The sequence below is a fragment of the Cygnus atratus genome, chromosome 1 (genome assembly GCF_013377495.2).
Source record: "Cygnus atratus isolate AKBS03 ecotype Queensland, Australia chromosome 1, CAtr_DNAZoo_HiC_assembly, whole genome shotgun sequence".
Taxonomy (NCBI): Eukaryota; Metazoa; Chordata; class Aves; order Anseriformes; family Anatidae; genus Cygnus; species Cygnus atratus.
Window position 1 is genome coordinate 37,611,008 of NC_066362.1, and position 23,624 is coordinate 37,634,631.

At 41.5% G+C, this 23,624-nt stretch overlaps 1 protein-coding gene across 1 annotated transcript; it reads right to left on the bottom strand.

Moving 5' to 3' along the window:
* Positions 1 to 11,225: 11,225 nt before the first annotated feature.
* Positions 11,226 to 18,195, bottom strand: IL26 (interleukin 26). The gene is made up of 5 exons (XM_050708263.1): positions 18,025 to 18,195; positions 17,556 to 17,612; positions 15,990 to 16,121; positions 11,398 to 11,463; positions 11,226 to 11,312 (listed from the first exon to the last, which is right to left on the bottom strand). The coding sequence occupies exons 1-5, from the start codon at positions 18,193 to 18,195 to the stop codon at positions 11,226 to 11,228; spliced, it is 513 nt and encodes a 170-aa protein (XP_050564220.1).
* Between the last annotated feature and the right edge of the window lie 5,429 nt (positions 18,196 to 23,624).

Genomic DNA, 23,624 nt, shown 5'->3' on the forward strand with positions numbered 1-23,624 from the left:
GGAGAACAATCTCAGTGTTGTGCTGCTTATAACAGGAACCATAGAGGCAATGCTGTGATGGAAATGGATGCTGTGAGGATTAATTGTACAAGGTATATCCAGGCAAGGGAGGAAGGGAATAGTGCTGATGTACGGCTGGGGTTAGCCCTGTGCTGTAAAGATGAGTTCAAAGTAGAAATGATCCAGAAAACAAGTAGTGATCTCCTGTTTTATGGAAGTCTACAAGAGTTTGGCTTGTTCAACTACAGAAAGGCAAATGCTGAGAGAAGTAATTGTTACTTGAACTATATTACAGTAGAAAAATAGTGAATTCACTAAGTCATGTAAGCTAACAATAATTTGTACTAAAAGAAATAGCTATAAGCTGGCCACGTGCAAATTTAGACCAAAAGATGGAAGATTTCTGGCAATCTGAACATGAGATTCTGGAACAGCCTTCCCAAAAGAACAGGAAAGGATTCTTAGCTATAAAACTTCCTGAGTGTTTTGTCTGCCTTCTTCAAAACAACTTATTCTACCCTTGAGCTCAGTATCTTGTGCTTACAATAAATAAATAAATAAATAAATAAAATCCATTTTACAGTCTTTAAAGTAATAATTTAAACCAGTCGGTCTGGTGAGGAGCTGTCTTATTGTTAGTTCCAGGCAAACTGGATTTCCTGATTTTAGTAAAAACAAGTAAATGTATGTTGTGCTTTCTTCTGTTTGACTGGAGAATTCTGGTGTTTCTTGTAAGGTCACTTTTGTCGATGAACTGCAGTCTTTTTTTTTTTTTATCTTCCCTTTTGTTAATGGGATTGAATTGATGTCTTTAATGTCTTCTTTTTACCAGAGGGCACATTTACTTATAACTCTTCTTCAAATCCTTCGTAATATGCCAATGTTTCAAAGGAATAAAATGTTGGATCAGACTCAGAAAATCAATAGTGAAACCACATATAGAATTTAAATCATCTTCCTGCTTCCTCTCATTTGTCCTCGTTGAGGAAAGAGTTGGGCACTTGTATGCATTCTTTTTGCCATAGTACCACAGGGACAGTTTGTAACAATTCTTAAGTCTTTTCACAGTCATTGAAACACCTGTCCTAGAGTTTAGGTCTGGGAAACAATCTTTATTAGACTATAGCCCCCCAGCACATCAGTATGGTCTCTTCCCTTCCACCTATTAAACCTCCCTCAAACATTCATGTTGTTTTCCTCTGTATAGAGGGGTATGTGCCAGTACCTTTCTTTTTAAGGACCTGAAAACAGATTGTGCTGAATATATCTACCAGCTGAGCATGGCTTGTATCAGTGAGATATTCTCCTCAATCATCCTCTGGTGTCAGCGGGGCTTTTGGAGAATATGGGGAACACAAGCACAGGTTGCTGGTCGCAGAGAGGCAAGCTGCTGACATGCAAGGCAGCGCCTTCTTTCTAGCCATTTGTCACCTTGCAATCGCTTTACTTGTCTCCAAACTTTGAATGCCCTTGGCTTTGCTCAAGTGGAATGGGATTTTTTTTTTTCTAAAATCCCCACATATTTTGTTGAGCAAGAAACCCTCTTCCATTCCAGTGGTAACAGCAAAGGAGCCCCAGATAGCCAGAAATAGCCTGAAATTGAGAAGCGGGGTGGTGACCCCACCACCATCCACGCCGCAGCTCCCGCCTCACATGGGGGACATCCCGGCAGCAGGGGTGATGCTGGGTACCAACCCAAGAAACTCTAAATTTAATGCTGACGTGGGCTGCTCTTCTCCAGCCACCACCACGGCCGCCTGCCGGCTTGGAGTTCACGTCTGCCAGCCATCGTGCTGAGTTTTACGTGAAGCGCTCTTTCCTCTGCTGCGGGTAGAAAAACAGGCTGCCTTTTCCACTAACAATGTGTGGTTTCTCATTCACAAAAATTTTTTCCTCACATATAGGAGTCTCGATTGTAAATACTTTATCAAGTGACTAATTTATCACGCCTGTGGTTTATCTCGTTGAGCTCTCTTCATCACTTGGAAAGTGCTACTGGTTATTCCCTGATTGTGGTACAGGAACAGAGAAAACATCTACACTGACATGACCAAGTTCGTCTAGGAGACGTCAGTGGGTTCTTCGCTCGTGGTTAGGGACAACGTTCAGGGCTGGCGCATACCATCTCTTCTTTCTTGCGGGGAGGGAGAAAGCAGGAAGGAATTGATGATATTTAATTAACGATGGGCACCCATGCCAGTTAACTGATTGATGCTTGTCCTTCCAGTTTCTCCCTCCGCTGCTCGTTCAACTCATTTTGGTACTTTTATAGTGCAACCATGCTTTCAACCGAGCTGATGAGAAGGAAGTTACGTCCCTGAAGAAGCCAAGGTGCAGAGCTGTTTTTGTTTGCTTGTTTCTGCCGATTATCAAGCTTCAGCTGCACGGATCAGCCCCCTGCAGCCCTTCTAACTAACCGAACAACTAACCAAATCTTCAGCAGAAACGAGCAAATGTAACTTCCTTCTCATCAGCTCGGTTGAAAGCATGGTTGCACTATAAAAGTACCAAAATGAGTTGAACGAGCAGCGGAGGGGGAAACTGGAAGGACAAGCATCAATTGGTTAATGGTAACAAGTGATTCGCACAAACGGGCCAGAACTGTGGTATTATGTCATACGTCTAAAGGTCTCTGAGACCTTAGAGAGAATAGAAATGTGATAATTGACTAAAGGCTGGTGGAAAAGCAAAGCCAAATTTGCATAACCCTTAAAGGGAAACAAAATTTTTGTACCCAGCTGCCACTGGCCCAGCAGGTGCTCAGAAGTCAGCTGCATCATCTCCAGATGAGTTGTCAGTAGTGTTCAGTTTGGTCAGCTCAGGTTCTGGCAGATCAGGAGACATGGTGAACCTCCTGCCTGCATGGCCAGCTGCAGGAGTCCACTCAGTGTTGGGCTCCAAGGTTGAAGCAGGCAACACGTGCTGGATCCCAGGCTTGAAAGAAGCAGTCCAACTACATGATCTATCTCCAAAGCTATCAGCAAGTTTTGTGTATGGTTCGGAGAGAATGAAGCACCATTGATGAATGCATTTCTGAGTTAAGTAAAAGAGCACAAAGTGAATACAGGCATTTCCAGAATCAAAATGGACTGTGGAAATGGCACATATATCCCTACAAGGGAGATTCCCTCAGGTTCATTTAATGGAAATTAATTTTATCGCTTTCATAAGAAAAGATTACATCGCTTTCTAACTATTTGAAAATTGCAGAACCTGTCCCCAACACCATCATGATTATAGACTATTCTGGACACTGTTTTTGTAGCAGTAATGAAATTAATACCCATGTACAACCTCACACATACTCTCTAATAGTATTTCATTATCTTCTCTGCAACTTCGACTGCTGGAAGCCCCACTCCCCGCTGTCTTTAAAGAGATTATTCTGTCTGCAAAATACAGCAACAGACTGAGGCTAAAGCTGAGAACCAAACACCCTGAGCTCCTGTACTCTCCCGGTGTCACTCTTCCGCTTCTGCACTCCCATGCCAGCTTCATCTGGTGCCCTCTTCCTCTATATATCTTCTCTTATTAAGCCATGTTAAATTTAGATTTTCATAGGTTTTTATCTTTGAATATTCAAAAATCAGGTAACGGTAATCAGATAGCTGTTATTACTTAAATATTTTATCATGATGTGCTCTTCCACTGCCGTGCCACATTGCTGAATCTTAAGAAAAGGGATTCACTGACCCTCTGCTGAGCCTGAAAGCAAGTTTCTCACCCCAGGAAATGATGTATCTCCTAAAAAATCAACAAAAGCTGTGGTGAGGGGGTGAGACATATCAGGGAGTGAGAAAAAGAGAAGGCAGGAACAGGCTGGAGGTCACTGGGGTGGACACCAGCCTGCTCAGAGGGCAGGTCAAGGTCCTTTGACTGGTGTCTAACCTGCCCTCCAAGAATGGCCATCTTGGCCTGCAGAGTCTCCAAGGTTGGGTCTTGTGCCTAAACCCCTCTGCTCATTTTGCATGAAAAGCAAAAGCCTCAGCATCTCTAGTAAGGGGACTACAGTCTTCTTCAAAGATATCTTACTAAGAAAGAAACATCTGTGACTTCTTATCTCTCTTATCTCTCTTATTTATTTCCACTGTGGAAATAAAGCCCCTTGTCCTTCAACTAACCTTCTCAAGACACAGATGGACAACAGTGACTGTGGGGCTGTATTTGATGTAGTTAAAGCTGGACACAGAGATGGGTTTGACGGGGCAGACTAGGGGGCTTCAAGGTATGACATGCATGGTTTTGTGACAGAAGAGCTTCGCTGAGGCTGCACAGTCCCACTGCTCACAGTGTGGCTACGTGCATCTCTGTAACACTTTATCCTGTCAGAAATGAGGCAATAGTCCTTAAAAGCCAGCCTTTTATAGCTCCTAACAGAGGTTTTTGAGACCCAGCTGGGTAAAGTCCCAGACAGCCTGATCCAACCCCCTGGCTGACCCTGCTATGAGCAGAAGGTTGGACCAGGCCTCTGGAGGCCCCTGCCAGCCTCAATTACCGTGTGATGCTGTGGTTTTATGATAACTGATGCCTTTCAGAGCTGCAACCCCACCCATGGGACTGAAAAAAAGCATTATTTGAAATATTTTGCAGCTTAGCCTACTCCTACTCCTGACACGTTACCAAAGTCTTTATTCCATGATCATCTACAGCTTCACTCAACAGTATTATATTTCCATTACCTTCCTTTTCCATCTAACAATGCTCCTTGTACACCTATTGCCTGCATTTACATTTCCTAATCCCTCTTCTACTGGAGCCAATAGAATAGGGATACTGAACTAAATACTGATTTTAAAGTGAAATCTGAATTAAAGTGAGACTGTTCTCTGGATGTGTTCATGGAAAGCTCAATATTTCCTGTCAGTTACCAAAAGAGAATATTGCAGTGGCAGTCATTACTTACAATAAATAAAAGCTTGGGTAGACATGGGAAAAAACTGCAAAGTGACCATATCATGTTGGGTGAACTCTGGCGTAATCTTTCCCTTCCAGTAACAGCGCTGCCTGCACAGACATCCTTTCTGTTCGCGGCCACATAGGTGCTGACAGGGAAGATGACACGAGCGGTACCTGGGCACAGTGCCTGCAGGAGGCTGTTTCGGGAAGCGTCTTGCCAAACATGAGACCACAACTCCATACATTTCACATCTGGCCACACATCTTTGCAGTGAAGAGGCTATCTTGGATGTTGGTGTATGTTGTGGGCATGGAGAAACAGTGGCCAAATCCAACACAAGTTACACTGCCATCCAAATCGTATTCTTATTCCCGTGTTTCAGGAAAAATTACCTTCCTTCTAATGCTGTCTAAAGGAAACCATCACAGCGTCTGCTAAGGACTACTTTATAATACCACCTCAGGACTCCAGCTGAGATCAGGAATTTGCAGTATATGGTTCTGGCTATAGTAGAAATTGCTTATTAAGAGATGGTCTCTGTTCTGATGATTTTGCACTTTAGAGAAAAAAGCCTGAGGAAATAGATAAATTTTGTACTTTGTCTTACCTTTGATGGAAATTGTTGTCTTTGCTGACTGTTGCTGTATTATTTACATAACGCCAAAACTATACGTACAGCTGCCACTTTCCACTAGATCAGTGTTTTTCAAGAAGTTACAAGGTAGCGACAATTTTATTGCACAGCCACACATTTTTCATTCTTACTTTTACAGTAACAGTCACAAAATACCCTTTTCCCTGTAATAACAGTCATTACTCCAAAGAGACCAAAACACTGTGATAAGACAAGCCGTGCTAAACAGTGTTGCCAACTAACACTACATAAGTTAATTTCCTTCTGCTGATTCCTGTGCACAAAACAAAGAAAAACTAATGTATGCAAATAATTGATAGACATTTTTTCCATTTGCCGCATGAGAACGGTGCTTGAATGAAGTGACTTGCCTAAGGTCACATAAGAAGACTGTAACAAATTCAGGGACTAAATTAATATCTGATTTATAAACCTAGTTTTTGCTTAGATGCCCATCTTTCTTCCCCTGCACTTTTAATTCTAAAATTGTTGCAATTTAATTAAAAAATATAATAATCTTTGAATCCAACTGTTTATCTATCTCAGTTTTACATTCAAGGAAACTACTTACGAAACGTGATCTAACACTTTCTCCATTAACTGAAGAGTCAAAAGTAAACTGGGACCAACATGAATCTTGTTTTCTAAGAGTGACACCTAGAGTTTCATTTGAAGAATGAAAAAGATTTTCTTTACTTTTTCAAGGTTAAAAGGCAATAGGCATTTTGTCCAAGCTTATTACTTCAAATTGATGGTTAAATATATATAATACTAATTATTTTGCTATGTTTTTGTGTGGATACCACACACAAAATCTGTTGTTAAGTGGCTTGCATATGTTATCTGCTGTTTACTGGAACAATTCTCTATTAAACAAAAGCCTTTATTTTACAGGCCCCATAATTTACCTTTCATTCATGAGTAATTAATTGCTTTGAAAATGTGATTTGCATTAGTGTATGAATACATGCACAACACCCAGAGGTGCTCTCATTTTATAGACAAGGCAACCAAGATTCTGCAGTGTCCTAAACCATACGGAAGATGAGGGTGAGAACCCCCAAGTCCCGAGGCTTTATGCCATGAGATAACCTGATTTTCTCATCAGATGGATGGAGGCAGCAGGGTTGAGTCTTGATGCCCAAATCCTCTCGTTTTGGAGGTCTCCCGCCCGTAGTCGGAGCTAACCTGTGACGGCACAGCATTGAGGCTGGGTTTGCCCTTCCTCACTCCACCACCGTGAGGCAGTGTCCAAATCACTGAAGAAGGTGCCACTTGTGGGTTGACATATATTTAGACAAATTACTTAAATTCAGCTGGAATATATAAAATTAGCTATCATCTGATCTGTTTAGGCCTTTTTCAAACTGTGTCTGTTTCTTTCTGTGCCATCTCTGTATGGCTACATCCCTTCAAAAAACAAAGCAGCAAAGATTATTTTGAGAAGCTGTTTTAAGCCACTTCAGTAATTTTGAAAAGCTGCTGGTTTTTTGTTCTAGGAACTCCTTTTCAGCACAAAGCTCATGTCCATCTTCACCTCTTGTCACAGTGAAAAACACAAATAATCCACATGCAGTCATTGCAGACATCTTCCGCAGTTTTTAATTTTCAACTCTGAACGTCCATGAGGGGAGAAAAAGCAAGACTGCATGTGGTAGCTCAGGAAAATTTCCACAAGAAAAAAATCACAGAAGTCACTCAAAAATGTTGCTCATGGATTCTCTGAATTAAATGTGGAGGCTTTTCTGATTGCAGGCATCAGTTGCTGTCTTCTATGACAGAGAAGCAGCAGCTACTCCTGCTCCTGCATCCCTGGGAGCCCCTGGGACATCTGATGGAGGCCATGCTCATGGTCAGTTTTCTATTCCATACACCAGGCCCATTCCTGCCCTGGAGCCAGCTCTTCTGCAGTGGCCATCCCATGGCAGGTGAGGCTTTCCACCATGCACTGAGCCAGGCAAGCATCCAACAAACCTGCTCCAGGCTGCCAACAGGTCCTAGAGCATTTCCAGCCGCTTCCCTTCCCTCATGTCCTCCCACTGCCCAGCTCACTCACACCATGGGAGAACATCCAGGCTCCTGCTCCAGCTGTGTGTGGATGCTGCCCTTCAGGGTGGTGGGGTTTTGAGACCTTCCCTGCTCTGTCTCTGCAGCTTCCTGTTAATTAAAGAGCTGTGACAGCTTTTCCTGCTCCTTTTCCCTGAATATGTCACAACAAACAGCTTCATGAAATCTAAAAGGGAGACTTAGGACTGCATTTCAGCCTTTGAACCTCTTAACTGTCTTACTATATATATACATATATTAAATTAGAAAAAAAAAAAAAAAAAGGAAAATAATTAAGATGTAAATAATTTGAAAGTGATTCCACTGAGCCAGAAGTGCTTTTGTTCAGTTTGTTTGTTTTATACTATAATATGCTGAAATAAAATACGGTAACCAAATATAGCGGCCTGGTAAGGTACTGCAACAAAACCTAGTGTGCTGTATTCTGCAACCCCCTCTAGTAATAAAATAATAAATAATGGAATATGACATAACAGGACATATCATAATACTAGCATACAACAAAGGATTAAATCTCAGTCTCATGATTAAATACACTAAGTGTTCAGGTGGAGCTGGTATTCCTCTGGAGCAGCTGGATAAAGCAGTCTCTGACCCTTCTCAAGGGATGGGAGGGGCAGAAGGAAGCTTTCCTGGCCTCACCTCCTCCTTTTATGTAATTTCATATGTGTTCTGGATTGACAAGTACCTGTCAAATTTAAAATCATAGTGTAGGATGGAGTATTAGGTTTGCTGTCTCCCAGAGTATGAAAGTTACATTCACGAGAAAAGTTTTTGTCAGGCATATCTGTTATCCATCGTGAGGAACAGGTTTAAATTTATTGTGCCAGGCTGTTAGGAAAAATTTTAGCAAATAATATATTCTTCACTGATTGGATGTTTTTTGATGTGTTTGTTTGTTTGAGAATTATTTCAGCAAGTTATTTACTGTTTCATTAGCTTTTATAGGAGTTCGCAACTGAATTTGTCTTACAAAATATTCTCACACTTCTCTTTTCCTCCTGTGTGCCCTGCAACTTCAGTTGCTGATGAAGCTGGAGATTAAAGATGGTGTGAAAATGATACAGGTCAAAAAAGAGTTGCTCAACAGGGAGGATCTGTCAATCACCACCTGACTAGTTATGTGAGAGGTGCCTTTGTTTTCTTCTTGTATCATATTATTTCATCTGTATAACTGGTTTTCTGTCTTTGGAAGTGTAACAAGAATTTGAATTTACCTGAGAATTATCCATAGTGGAGACTGTTGGATTTTCTCCTCCTTTTAGAATGCTTCAAGTCATCCTTTCTTTTTACAGAACCTGTGGGATACATGCAATCATGTGAGATCATGGTAAAAGAGGAAAATGGTCAGCAAACAGAAATTACCATGCACGAACATTTCTTTACGTCAACGTTAGACCACAGCATCTTCAGTGTTTACCCTAAGTGTTAACCCTAAATTGTTAACAAGTCAGGTTCTCTGGACGAGGATGGATAATATGTGATGGCTGAAGTCAACAAAGGGGCATCAACAGGCCCCTGCAAGAGATGTGTGTGTCAGAGTCATGGCACTGACAGGTGAACTCTGGAATACACAAAGCACACAAAGTGCTTGCTTTTATTGCTGTCCCAGAACTTTAGTCAGTCAGTGGTATTCCCCAAGAGCATCCAGTATAACAGAAAAATGTCCTATATTTCAACGTGTAATGAATACACTTGCTTGATGTTAATTGCTAGAATGTAAAGCTATAAAACCAATGTCATGACAGTTCATTGCTTGTGCTGAAAGGCTCATCATGTCTTCATTGCATGACTCTTCATATGAAATTTAAGTACAAAGCAATTGCATTGTGTTCTCATTGAATATCAGTGCTTGTACCTGTCTGAAATGATTTGTTATTAAAAACAACATTTAAAAGTACTGTGTTGCCATCAGAAGCTGGTGCTGCTGGGATTTGCTAAATGCTTTGGCATGTTCCCATAATAATGGTGTCCTTTTTTTTTTTAAAAAAAAAAAAAGTATAGGGTATTAATGAGTAACTGAGTAACTTGCACATTGCAGTTTAATATTTCCTTTCTTTGGTTTTTGCCACAAGTGATCAGTGCTGATGCAGTGTGTTGCAAAGTTGTGGAAGGAGCTGGAAGAGAAAGCTACCCATGCTGCAGATCTCTGAGCCATACAAAAGACCAAGGCAGATACGCTTTGCGAGAAGGGAGAGGGGAGGTGGGGTTGTAAGGAGTTGCTGAAGTATGGGCTAGCACGTAGCTCTGATCCCCACAGATGCTGATCACTAGCTAGATTCAGCCATGCTTTCTCACCTCCACAATGCTGGGAAGTGATTCACAAGCTTAAAGAAGAGGTGATGCTCTTCTCTCTCCTCAGTTCTCACCAGCTACAAACAACTCGCCTGGATGAAGATAGCAGCCCACTGGCCCTTTCACAACTTCAGAACAGGTAGCCACCCTGCCTACTACTGCTCCAGCTATCACCTCTGCAGGATCCCCAGAGACCTTCTGAGTGGTCCCTGAATAAAAACGAAGGTGCATTGACCTGAGCCTGTTCAGAGAGCACATGTAGTCAGATCCTAGAGCAAAAAACATCACCTGACAGAGACCAACCACCACTACCCCTGGGCTGCAGAAGGCCACAGCACAGAGGAATGACTGTCTTGCATTCTTCTGTATCAGCACACTAATGTGTTTAATGCTCTGACATAACAGTCACTATGAGATCTGAAATTCTGCAGAATTTCACCCTCATGGAAGTTCAAACATAAATTAGGAATACTTTCACTACCTAGATAGTTTCTTCTGGTAAGTCTTTGCAAATGTGGGAAAACCAGAACTCTATCTTCATTCTGTACTATATGAAAGATCTTTCGGAAACAATTACCATCACTGAGTAACAACTTCCTATAAATCCCACTCACACCATCTTGCAATCCCAATCAATGACGATCCATTTGTTGTGTTTTCTGCATTGTGTAATCTCAGACAGAACATGTGACATCTGAAGGTCATGCATGAGTCACACACCAAAGTTTTGTCATTAATTGGAGCATATTTATTAGGTATCAATTATTAACTTAAATTAATAATAACAATAAGCAGCATATACTTCATTTTCTTATTGATATATAGAATGGCTTCTGTATAGTTACATATCTATAGCAAACAAACAAACAAACAAAAAAGAAGTATAGCTTAGGGGAAGGATTTTCAGAAGTGCTTCATGTTGCTTTGACTCGTAATTACACAGGGGTGGCACAAGGCCTGGCTGGATCATGCCCAGTGCTCACAGGACATTTTGTCTGATCCGTGTGGGAGCAGACTTCAAGTTAGGCTCGTACAGTGTGCCCGGGGGCTGTCTGCAGCTAGCAGGCAGGTAGGACACAAAGTGCATCATGCTGTAAACGCTCCAGGGGCTGCTCTTGCAATTGAGAGCAGGTGTAGCTGCTATGCCAGGCCAACCTTGAAAGCTTCTGAAAATCCATCTTTATGCCTCTGCATTATAGAGGCTCTCTTCCAGTGTGACAGAGCTGCTGCCAGGCCAGTTGTACATCCAGCTCTTGGTTGATTTTCAGGCCTTTTGGGTAAGGATCCGTTCTTAGCACAGAGGTGGCATGTTGTCAGTCACCTCCTCGTTCCTCATAAGATGGTTTGTATGTAGGCCTGAATCCAGGGAAGGAGAATATCCAGCTCACTGATGGCCTTGTAGATTCCCTTCTCTCCAAGCTGTCAAGAAGATAAAGACATTAGAAAAAAAACCACCCACAACATTTAAGCAGCGCAGGTGGGAGCCAACACCTCCTTGTCTTACCTTAAGAAATGTTGTCTTTATATTTTTGACAGCTGGAGTTAACCTTGTGGATGGAGCACATGGAAGCTGAAGGGAAGAGAAGAAACCAAAAGAGCTTGTTGCACCAAAGATGCTGATGGAAAGACATAGCAGTGAGGAAGAATCAAACCCACAGTGTGGCACCATTGGACTGCTTGTAAAACGTGTGAAATCAGCATCATCTCAGCATCTCCTGCTACTACACTTGTGTCATTTTACTTGTGTGCTTACTGGAAAATTGAGTCCACACCACAAAAACTGTAATGTGGGTATCACCACATCTTCATATTACACTCTTTCTATTGATCTCAGGGCTCTTTACATCAGTGGCAGTTACAACTTTTGTACAGTGTGGCCTATCTCTAAGGTTCAGGTCATTTAACTTGAATTTCCAGCCTGGAGGCACTGCCAACAGGGGGTCCCCAGGCCTGGCAGCCACCACCCTGGGGAGCTCCACCCACTGTGCACCACTGCCTGCTCGCTCTGCATGCTCACATGTAAGTCCTCACTCATCACAACTCTTTTAGTTGTTTTTTTTAGAGAAGTCTGGCTAAACTTTCTGAGCAGCACCTTCAACATGGCTTCCTGACTCCCCATCTCCCTGTGCTTTACAAGAAAAAGAATCTTTCTTTTAGGGAAAAAGTGGAAAAATCTGGTATTTTCCAATTTATGAAAAAAGGACAATGTCTTGGAAAAGGAAAAAGTCAAAAATCTTGAACTCATATGAAGAGAGGTCACTACTGAAATGGACAATGAGTCCATCTTTCTACCTCAGAGAGACTTTTTAAAAAGGAACACAAACATTTTCTTTTCAAGTTACCTTTTGTGCATGTTTTATTTACATGAAAATGTGTATAAAAGCAACTCAAATTTATAAACCTTAAATAATCTTCTAACTAGGTCGGATCTTCATGATCTGGGGCTTTTTTTAAGGTACATCTGCATGATGCAGATTTCCCTAGAAGTAAATTGGTAGCAGAACTGACCACTGATTCAGTGGTAAAACTGCCCCAAGTGTTAATATGCATTACAAACTCTTCTCTTCTTGCATACAGAGCAAATGAACAAATAAGCAAGCAAGCAAGTTCGCTTATTTCAAGCTATGCTGCAATCTCTGCTAAAGACCTACAAGCTCTGCCTGTAATGATTAAAAATCCTGCAGTGAATATATTGCCTTCCTGCACTCCGTTCAAATGCAAGAAAAAAAAAGTTCCGCAACCTCCTATTTATGTAGGAACATCATAAGCAGTTCAGAAGCAGCTTGATGCTGTTCTCAACACTGTTGTCATCCCAATAGGGCACATGAGCAAGTAAATGCACTTTTTGTTGAGGGCAGTGGTGCTGCAGATGGATGTTCCCAGTTTCCAAGAAGGAATGTATATTCCCTTTACCATGCAATCATATTCTAAATGAAAGACCTTGATTTCACTGCAGAAAAGGGATTTAGAGATTTTGGTACCTATGTATTTTTAAAAAAACAGGACTCAGGCTCTTAAGTTATTGGAAAATGTTAATGTTTCTTTGGAAAACAATCAAACAAACAAACAAAAAAACCACCAAGAACTAGCAACATTAAAATCATGATGATAAGGTAGTAGAAAATCTTCAGTAGTGGTTTGGAAACAAATGTTAAGATTTTTAAATAGCATGGCTATTTAACTTGGCTCTGTAGCTGCCTGAATTAGAGCCAGAGTTCATGAAAGAATATAGGGTGGGTATGTATACAAAGGTGTCACTCTTTCCCTCAATTGTATAAAGAACTCGACCCTTGAAAGAGGATGAATGCCTTATGGAAGTATGTTGCCATGGTGGAAATCCCTTCTGATAAACATCTTATAATACAACCAGATAATAAAAATTAAAGATCTTATGTAAATGGATGAATGAGATTGCTAATTTATTGGGGGATAATATGGTGGAGAAATCCCAAACTGTGTTTTAGCAGAAGATTCATTACTTTCATTCTGATCACAGTTTCTATTATTCTTTCATATGATTTCTATTGTTGGCTTTGAATTAATAAAAATTATTTAAAAATTGTTAGTTTCCAGAAATGAGATGTCTCCTAGAAAATCATGACAAGTCATCATTTCAGAAAGAGCTATTGTTTTTCTACTATAACAGGAAGTCTTTTCCTTCCTACCAGTATATTTTAAGATCTGGAAATTTAAATCGTAATATTTAGATTTGTGTTGGATAAAACACAGACACTAATTATGAAGAAGAATATAGGAGCTTTGAGAAATGCACTGAATTTTGTCTCCATACAGCACTAGAAGCAAATGTATTACTATATATATTACTGTATATATTGTGTATATATATATTACTGTATTTTATAAATGCATTACTATACATGATTCTATGATAGTAGCTCCAGTCACTGATGGTATATCAGAATAACTAATGTTCTGAGTTGAGTCACAGCTGATAATCTGAACTTCTCTGCGTGTACTGGCACTTGTATGGGGCGTAAATTCTATTCCAGACAAGAATGGAATCTCCTTCAATGATATTTTAATATACAATACCTGAAATTTTGACAGACACAGATAATTAAAACAGGGTGTGGAATGCTGTGAATAATGACCGTAAATTGCAACGATGTAGCATGGTTTAAATGCAGAACCTGAGAACTGGTGGAGTTTTCTCCCATTGGGGTCTGAATATTTTTATATTTTACAAATATTTTGGTTGTGTTTTGTAATTCAGCACTGCAAGGAGATGTCTGAAGATGCTTAGTTTTGAATAGCAAATATTTGTGTGCATGTAGAACCAACGTTCCTTTCTTATATGCCACCACACAGTTAAGAACAGACAAAGGTATAACTTAACAACATTTCATTGACTTCTCACCCTGCCTTCACTTTTTGAAATTACCATAGACATTTACCTGGCCATTCATGGTTATATTAAACCCCAAGTCACACTTGAGATTTTGTGACACTGTGATTTGTGAGGACTACAGGTTTTGTGGAGAAAAAAAAATTATCCACAGGTCAAAAAGCTTTAAGGCACACCCTGTCTTTATTCATTTACTCTTAAAAAAGAAGAGCCAGGTGGTAAGACCTCACAGGGGGTTCAGCAAGCTCACATGTAAGTGACAAGTCTGGGAAGAGAAATGACCCACAAGTGACACTGTCATGTTAGCATCACCCAGTAATCTATGTGTATATTTTCATTGGCAAATGTGTGCTTTAACTGCTGTCCTGGTGTCATTTGCAGGGTGGGATGATGACATGTTGTTGGTAGAAGCACCTCTTCCCTGGAACACCTGGATCCACTGTAGGGACATGTTGCCAGTGGGCAACTGCTTTGACTTACAGGTATAACTGACATACGGAAACTGCTCCCTTGTGGTTTATTCCACTTCATAGAATCACAAAATCATAGGAACCATTTAGGTTGGAAAAGACCTTTGAGATCATCAAGTCCAACCATCCACCTCACACTACACATCCACCACTAAACCATGTCCCTAAGCACTGCACCCATATGTCTCTGATACCTCCAGGAACAGCAACTCCACCACCTTCCTGGGTAGCCTGTTCCAATGCCTAACCACACTTTCCATGAAGAAATTCTTCATGATATCTAATTTAAACCTGTGGCACAACTTGAGGACATTGCCTTGCATCCTATCGCTTGTTACCTAAGAAAAGAGACTGACACCCTCCTTGCTGAAACCTCCTTTCAGGTAGGTACAGAAAGAGATGAGATCTCCTTTCAGCCTCCCTTTCTCCAGACTACACAGCCCAGTTACCTCAGCCACTCCTCATATGTCTTGTTTTCTGCTCCGTTCACCAGCTTTGTAGCTCTTCTCTGGACACACTCGAGCAAGTCAGCATCCTTGCAGTGAGGGGCCCAAAACTGGACACAGTACTCAAGGTGTGCTCTCACTAGTGCCAAGAACAGAGGGATAATCACTTCCCTAGAGCTGCTGGCCACACTGTTTCTGATGTAGGCCAGGGTGCTGCTGGCCCTCTTGGCCACCTGGGCACACGGCTGGCTCATGTTCTGCTGGTTGATGAGCAGCACCCCCAGGGCCTTTTCTGCCAGGCAACTTTCCAGCCACTCTTCCCCAAGCCTGTATTACTGCATGTCACTGCTTGCTCAGGAGACACCACCAGCTCTTTCCAGAGTATGGTGGAGCAGAGATGACATGTGAGTAAAGGTACCCAAGTCCACTGGGTATGCTGCTGAAGAAGGAAAGTATGACCAGAGTTAATGCTGTGGAAACAAAGAGCCACATTTCTCTGTTTACTCTGCGTCTTTGCAGCTTTGGTGCTGAAGGGCAGTACGAGGCGACATCACCAGAAGCACCAGTGGGGAAGTGGGTTGTCTCCATAGCACCTCCACCACCTCGCCTGCCCCCTGCACTCACTCTGAGAGGAAATGAGTGGTGTGAAACTTCCCCAGGCTCAGGGGGAAGCCCTCGGGAAGCTGGGTCCTCTGCGATGTAGGGCACACCATGACTACAAATCACCTTTTCTACTTGCTAAAAAAGTGTGATCTTGCCCTTTCTTAGCCTCTCAGATGAACAGAGGTAGTTTAGCTCTCACAAATATACTCACACATGCATTCATGTTCTCTTGCAGGACCTGGAAGGCGCTAATAACGTACAACTTTTCACTTTCCACTTCAAGATGACTGAAAACATTTTTCACGTAGAATGAGAGGACCTGGTCTCGAACACTGCAATTTGTCTGAAAACAAAGCAGGTAAGGAGCTACCAAATGAAAACCTTACAAGTCACGTATGACCTAAAATTTTCGCCTTGTAAAAATACATATAGTTAGAAAGCATATAATCAATAGAAATATTTTCATGAACTTTAATATTCAGCTCAGCATATCCCTGTGTTTTCTGAAGGTAAGGCAAGAAGACGTTGCACTGGCACAGAAAGGAGTATTGTTAAGACTAGCCATGAAAAGAAGTGACAGCAACAAGTTTAACTAATTCACAAGGAATAAATGGAAGTTGAATTGGGGAGTTAAGCCAGATCATCTTGGCCAAATTGTAGGTGCCATTGTCTGATTCCTCCACACCAGTGTCCCATGCCATTTAAAGTGCTGTAAGGAATCCTGACCATCCCCCAGCTGTTGCTCCAGAAGAGATCAGTCATCTTGTACATGCTATGTAATACCTTACTGAACCGTAGGATCTCTTGGACAACCAAAGGTATTTCAAATGGCTATATGCCCATTTTTAGGCAACTGAACCAAGTATAGGGTAGAAAATTACCACCAGGAGGGGAAGGCAGCTACAGATTAAGCCGCCAAAATGAGGTGTCCACATGAACGTCCCACTGGCAAGTGAGGAGCATTCACTCCCAAGGTGATCAGTGAGATCCAGGGGAGTTCAAAGGCCAATAGGTCTCTGCTTAAGGATAAAATGACTCAATTGGCCCTGCTGACTAGATCCCTGCATAAAGGATGCTAAAATAACTCACACACTTGTGAGCTCACATACCTGTAAATAGATCCCCCAAATCAGTATTTTACATGCCAAACCTTTAGGGGGTACTCTGAACTCCCTCTTCTAGAACATCTGCAGAGTTCAAAACCCAAAGCAGCTCTTGGGTGCTTGGGTGTCCTGGGTGCTCTGTAGCATTCCTGGGCCATCTGCAGTTCTGCGCACCCTCAGCAGAAGGTTTCTCAGCTGCTGGGATGGTGGCTTTGGCTCTGGCCCTCATGTAAATAAGCTAGTGCCTGAAAAGCATTGCTGGGAAGGACCACACACAGTAAAGCATTCACAGGAGGAGCAAGAGCTACCACAAACACGCCTCCCCAGTGCGGCAAACACCCTCACCCCAACTCTCCAAGGAGATTACCGCTGCAACCACCAAGAGACAAGTGCCTACAGCTAGGCTTTCCACATCCTCTTCTTTCTCCCCATATCACACTCATATCCCCTTCATGTCCCATAGGAAAATCACTTTCTTGGGGGGTAGAGATAACATTCTTCCTCTAAGTGAAGGGTTTCATTAAGTGTATGGCTCTCATAAATACAATGTCCTTCCCAATTAAACACAGCTGACTTACGTGTTAGCTGTCATTCCTTTTTATCCCACAGTCTTATCTCTACAACCCAAAGGAAAATAAAGCAAGAAAATGGAAAAACAGTTGTATAAATCTTACCATAAACATCACTTTTGTTGTCTTTTTTAGAAGTCTTGTGTTCTTGATGAGATCCTTCTGTAAAATACAGTGTGCTAGTATTAATTAATCTAAGCAGAGGAAGGAAAAGAGGGCTTTGTCTAGTTGGTACAAAACTTCATTCTGCAGTAGTGTTTCATACCAAGGTTCTTTGGGTGTTGTAGTAGCAATAATTATAAAAATGATAATCTTATTCAGATGTAGAATGAGGACTCAACAAATCTATGCTCCAATCCCAGCCTAGCTACAAACTTCTTCCATGACCTTGGCGAAATCATTCCACCTCTCTATGCGTCTTCTTTTTTTCCATCGTTATGAAAGGAGTAGCATTTCCCTGTCTCTCAAGACCACAGAGATTATTCAGCTTATTAAAGTTTCCAGGTGGTCAATAATGAAGCTGCCAAAGAAGCATCCATAAATAAATAAACTTCATCTAGTGGGATCAACTTACAGGAACAGATGATTTTAAACTAGTTGCCTTGATATAGAGGTTCTCTGTCACTTGGGAGAGGAGTCCTTTTCGGCAGGTATGCTTTCCTGTAGGTGACTTTTTGCCTTCCACAGTGAAAAGACAAAGTAGAACTAAAAAATGCCCAGATCTGAAAATAGAATATACTTTCATCTTCGCTCCCAAATCTTCGTGCCTCTACAGTCACAGCAGCGTTATGTGATACAGCAAGACTGGTTAGACGACAGAGGTTAACCTAATTTTGTTAACCCTCAAAGCAGCTTCTGCACTGAGATGCTCATGTAGATAACCTATTGCTCGTGTGCTGGCTGATCAGTATTGTTGCTGCGCTTTTTTATACATCTTGCTCCACTTTCAACAAATTTGACCACAATCATCTGTGACGTTTTCTAAACGATATCTCCATATTTACTGGCAGCAAGGTCAAGGTTTCCAAGAAAGAAGAACTTCCCTCTCATGTGAGAAGTTTTCTTTCATTTAAGTGGTGGTCAAGTGAGAAAAAAATTGTTGAGCTGGTTAGTTTGGTTTCGTAACAAAGTATACCTAATGTGTGAAATTTTTTTACATTTTTCCACAAAACCTTATGGTAGGACTTTTGTAAAAGGTAGTGGCCCAAAGGGAAAAAAAAAATCAGTGTTAATTTAACTGAGAAGTTTCAGAAAATCAGTTATCTATAAGGAAGCTGGACTATCCTGCCTTTAAAACTTCATTGCCTAGACTTTAAGAAGTGTTTTGTTTTCAGGGTAAGGCAGCTAGTAGCAAATGATCTTGCTATTTTAATCTCTTGAATTAGTCTTCTACTGGGGCAAGATTTGCACCTATAGAAGCAGCAGGCTATGTATTGTGAAAGAGAGGGCTCCAACAAGGGCTCTGCTCAAGGACCAGGGCATGCCTGGCTATGGGGCTGCTTCAAAAGCCCACCAAGAACCAAAGGTTGCTGGAAAATGGCATGTAGGGTCCCAACATACCCACCACAAAGGCAGTAAAATTTAAACCATAGAGTCAAATGCTCACTTTTCTACAGTCATGCTCAAACATAGATTGGTCAGTCTATATCTCTAGCCTGCTTTTGAGACAGCCAAATGCTTAGAGCTTCAGAGCCGTCTGAAGTGAAGCTGGAAGAATAGGATAAATTCATCTCAAGTACCACTCAATTAATGCAAGGAACATCACATCAAAGATAGACTTGGAAATCCTGAAGCAGCACCAGCAGTATGATGCTGTTAAGCCAAGAACTGGTGTAAATCAGCCATCAAGACCCCTAGGACTAGCTGAGGTGTATGCAAGAAATGGGAGAAAGCAGCTTTTGGTCCAGCATAGCAATTCTTCAGCCTGCATTGATACCAGCTCTGGGAGAAAGAAGGATGAGATGAGCTAGATTATAAACTCACCCCAGCCTGGATCCCACTAGCTATTTATACAAACAAATGTGCATAGCCTCCAGGCCAAGCTGGACTCGCATGTGGCTCCAGGGATCCGAGGATCATGGAAGCTCTAGCAAGTCCAGAGGAGGGCCATGAAGATGATCAGAGGGCTGGAGCATCTCTCTTATGAAGACAGGCTAGGGGGGTTGGGGTTGTTCAGCCTGGAGAAGAGAAAGCTGTGGGGAGACCTTATAGTGGTCTTCCAGTACCTAAAGGGGGCCTACAGGAAAGCTGGGGAGGGACTCTTTGTCAGGCAGTGTAGTGATAGGACAAGGGGGAATGTTTTAAACAAAAAGAGGGTAGGTTTGTAATAGATATAAGGAGGAAATTCTTTACTCGGAGGGTGGTGAGGCAGTGGAACAGGTTACCCAGAGAAGCTGTGGATGCCCCATCCCTGGAGGTGTTCAAGGCCAGGCTGGATGGGGCTTTGGGCAACCTGGTCTAGTGGGAGGTGTCTCTGCCCATGGCAAGGGGTTGGAACAGGGATCTTTAATGTCCCTTCCAACCCAAATCATTCTATAATTCTATGATCCCACCTGTAACAGCTCCTAGAAAAGGGTTTAAGCACACAACTACCCACACATCCCATTAGCTTCACCAGTGCTGAAGACCTCTTGGGGTCCAGGCCCAAAGAGGGCTGCCAAGAGAGAGCTTAGACTTTTGGTAAGTGGAGATGATGGAGACCTGATTCCCTGCATGCATTGTAGTGCTCATTTGAACTATGGTCTGTGCTTAAGCTCTCTAAATGCTGTCAGACTTGCTTAATGAGATACACAAAACCTCAGCATACAACATATGTGGACGGAAGGTTAATCACTTGCTCCAAGTTTCTTCCTAGAAAAGGATCTCAGGCAACTGCAAGAGTAGAGTCAGAACGCAAAACTGCCTCAGCTTCCCCAAGGTGTGGTACTCCCTGGTCAACAGTTTTCCTCTAAATGGAATAAATGGGTCATGCAGCCAGTCTATAATGGCTTTTCACAAGAAAATCAATAATTTTCAACATCTCTGAAACTTCTGTTGCTGGAAAACCCTTGAGCCCACAAGTTTCATTTTGTCTGTTCTGTGAGCTCCTATGCTTGGAGGGCTGTAGTAGTAACACCGTTGTATTGGGCTCTAAAGAGCTCCTCAGGTGAATCAGCAAACATCTTGATGGATCTGGCTAACTTTTAAACTGAGTGGTGTAAACAAATGCAGATGGATGTAGAAGTATGCTGTCCTTATTACATATTGATAATATAAGATATAGGGTTTCCTTAGCATTCCTGACGTAGAAGGATGGTGGGTAACATTTAATATCAGATCCTGTACAGTTACACGCCACCTCTTTTGAAATGCTTGCTTAGTTATCAGTCAGAGAATAACCATTATCCATTAACTTTCTGTTCCCTGTTCAGAGCAAAGTTGTGTTTTTTTTTTCTTTTGGGGTCTCATTTAGTGTTCTGTAGTACCACTACATTTTAGTGCCACTTTGGCTCTCAGGCATAATTATGATTATAAATAATATAGAATAACAAAGAGCTGATATTACGCCATGTTTTAAAGTTGCATGAGGTAGGGGAAGAAACAAATTCAGGGACACAGACCTTTTAGAAATGAACAGTGAAAAGATCTGCAAAGCTTTGTGTGGATGGTGGAACTGATATACCCAGAGCCAGTCTGAGGACGGTAGTAAAACACACAACAGAGCATGTTGACTTCCAGACATAAGACAGAAACTATGGGAATTTAAGGAGACCACCCCAGTGAAAATGGGCTTATACGGTATGGAAAATTTTAGATGCACAGTATTGTAAATACTTAAAGAACAATACAATACTGACGGCACATGAAAAGTTCATGTATTACATAAATACAAGTTGTGTAAATTTTAAAAGAATAAGGAAAACTAACAGAGTAGCCAACATATCAGAGAAGAAAATCTTGCCTGATTTGCCCTGGCTAGGGACTAAGTTTCAAAGAAGGCTGCAAGTAATTTACAAATGCAAAGCTCTGTACAAATACAGGGCCAGTGCATGAGCACCAGCTTGGAGAAGATCTTTTCTTCACTAACTTATTGAGAATCATTGAACTGAACCATTGAATTATTTTGATCTGTGTGAGTTAAGTAGATATTATTAATATTAAATTCTCTTTATCTATGTAAAACATGCAGATACATCTATGATTGCTACAAAGTTCTTACCCTATTTAAGGTAACAAACATGTCATCTCATTGTTTTGCAGCTTAGTTGGCTTTCTGATCTGCATCCAGAAAAAGCCCCAACTAATTTCTTCTGAATCTTTTCACCTTTCACATTTTCTGTTTATTCAATTTCCTGTTAGTGTAACTATAACTAAATTAGCTGTATGCTTCCTATAAACATTAATAACACTTGTTCACCTGCTGCTAACCTTATCTTATGCTATTTCTTAATCCCATAACTTTTGTTCTCTTCTCCTTTGATATCTTACTCAATTCACTTTGATCTTCTGAAAAATAGTAGGTCTACATGAAGATCTGTGGTATTTATGCTCCAAAATCTGATTTGATAAGTAACAATGAAGTCTACTGAGATTTTTCAAGAATTGAGGATAATAATACCTATCCTACTATAGGATTCAAAAAAATGAAATATTTTAGTGCCTCCATCATAGAGAGAAGCTTGGAGTGGAGAAGCTCCTATCATCCAGAGATGATTCTGCAATCTTCTGAACAGGGTTGTAATGAACATAGGCATATAGCTAAGCCTGAAATACCCACAGAAATGCCCAACACTGCTCCTTTTAACCTTCTTTTACCATCTGAAGTAATAGCAAACTTCAGAGCTGGTTTAGATTTTTTCACAATTAATGAACAATTATGAGCCAAGTTTTCAGAGAAAGGAGAAGAGAAGAGAAGAGAAGAGAAGAGAAGAGAAGAGAAGAGAAGAGAAGAGAAGAGAAGAGAAGAGAAGAGAAGAGAAGAGAAGAGAAGAGATGCAAACTGAAACCAGGAGAGTGTAGGAAAGGCTGCAAACATTTGACACCTAGGATGGGATGTCTGGTGCCTTTCTCATCCCTAAGTATAAAATCACTACAGTTGTTCCCATGGCATACCCACACTACATGGTGCCTGCCTGGGTGCTCTTCAACTGCCTTTGTTGAATATATCACAGAATCACGGAATGGTTGAAGTGGGAAAGAACCTCCAGAGGCCACCTGGTCCAACACCCTGCTCAAGCAGGGCCACCCAGAGCAAGTTGCACAGGACTACGTCCAGGTTGCTTTTGAAGATCTCCAAGGAGGAGACTCCACACCCTCTCTGGGCAGCCCATGCCATGCTCAGGCACCCACACAGTAAAAAATTGCTTCCTGGTGTTTAGATGGAACCTCTTGTGTTCTGGTTTGTGACCATTGCCTCTTGTCCTGACACTGGCACCACTGAAAAGAGTCTATCTCCATCCTCTTTACACTCTCGCTTCAGATATTTCGATAAGAAAGATTCCCCATTCTCTCCCCTCCCCCTCCCCAAGCCTCCTCTTCTCCAGGATAAGCCATCCCAGCTCTCTCAGCTCTACTCAGACAAAAGATGCTCCAGCTTCTTAATCTTATTTGTGACCCTGCACCAGCAGGACCACGTGTCCAACACACTCAGAATTTTTTCACTTTATGCCTTAAATGAACTTCATAAAAATTTTAAGGCATCAAGTAAAGCAGTAATCAGACTCAAACCTAGACAAAAAAAAAAAAAAAGAAAAAAAAAAAAAAAACAACCACAATTACATTTCCTCTGGGCATTTGCATCTCTTTGCACATTATGAGTAACATCTTGTGATTAACCCTCAAATGTGAATTGCTATAAAACATACTGGTAATGCCCTCTCATCTTCTCATCTTCTAGGAAAGGCACAAACTGTTTCAAGTGGTGGGTGTCCCTGGGCTACTGGTCTGGTTCTCTGTTTCAGTGTGGTAACAGATGGCCAATAACTATCTGCCAAGTTAGTCTTACTTCAGCTACCTGATAAGACGGTCTCAGGATGCTGTTGCTCCAGAGACAGTTTACAGAGTGTGCTCATAGTCCAATTTGAAATCATCAAGGTACTAAACCTAAAATTTCTCTCCATGCACAGAAAATAAGCAGCAGTTTAAGTTTTCAAAGCAGCAGTGAATCATTATGGCCAACAATTAGCTGTCTCGGAA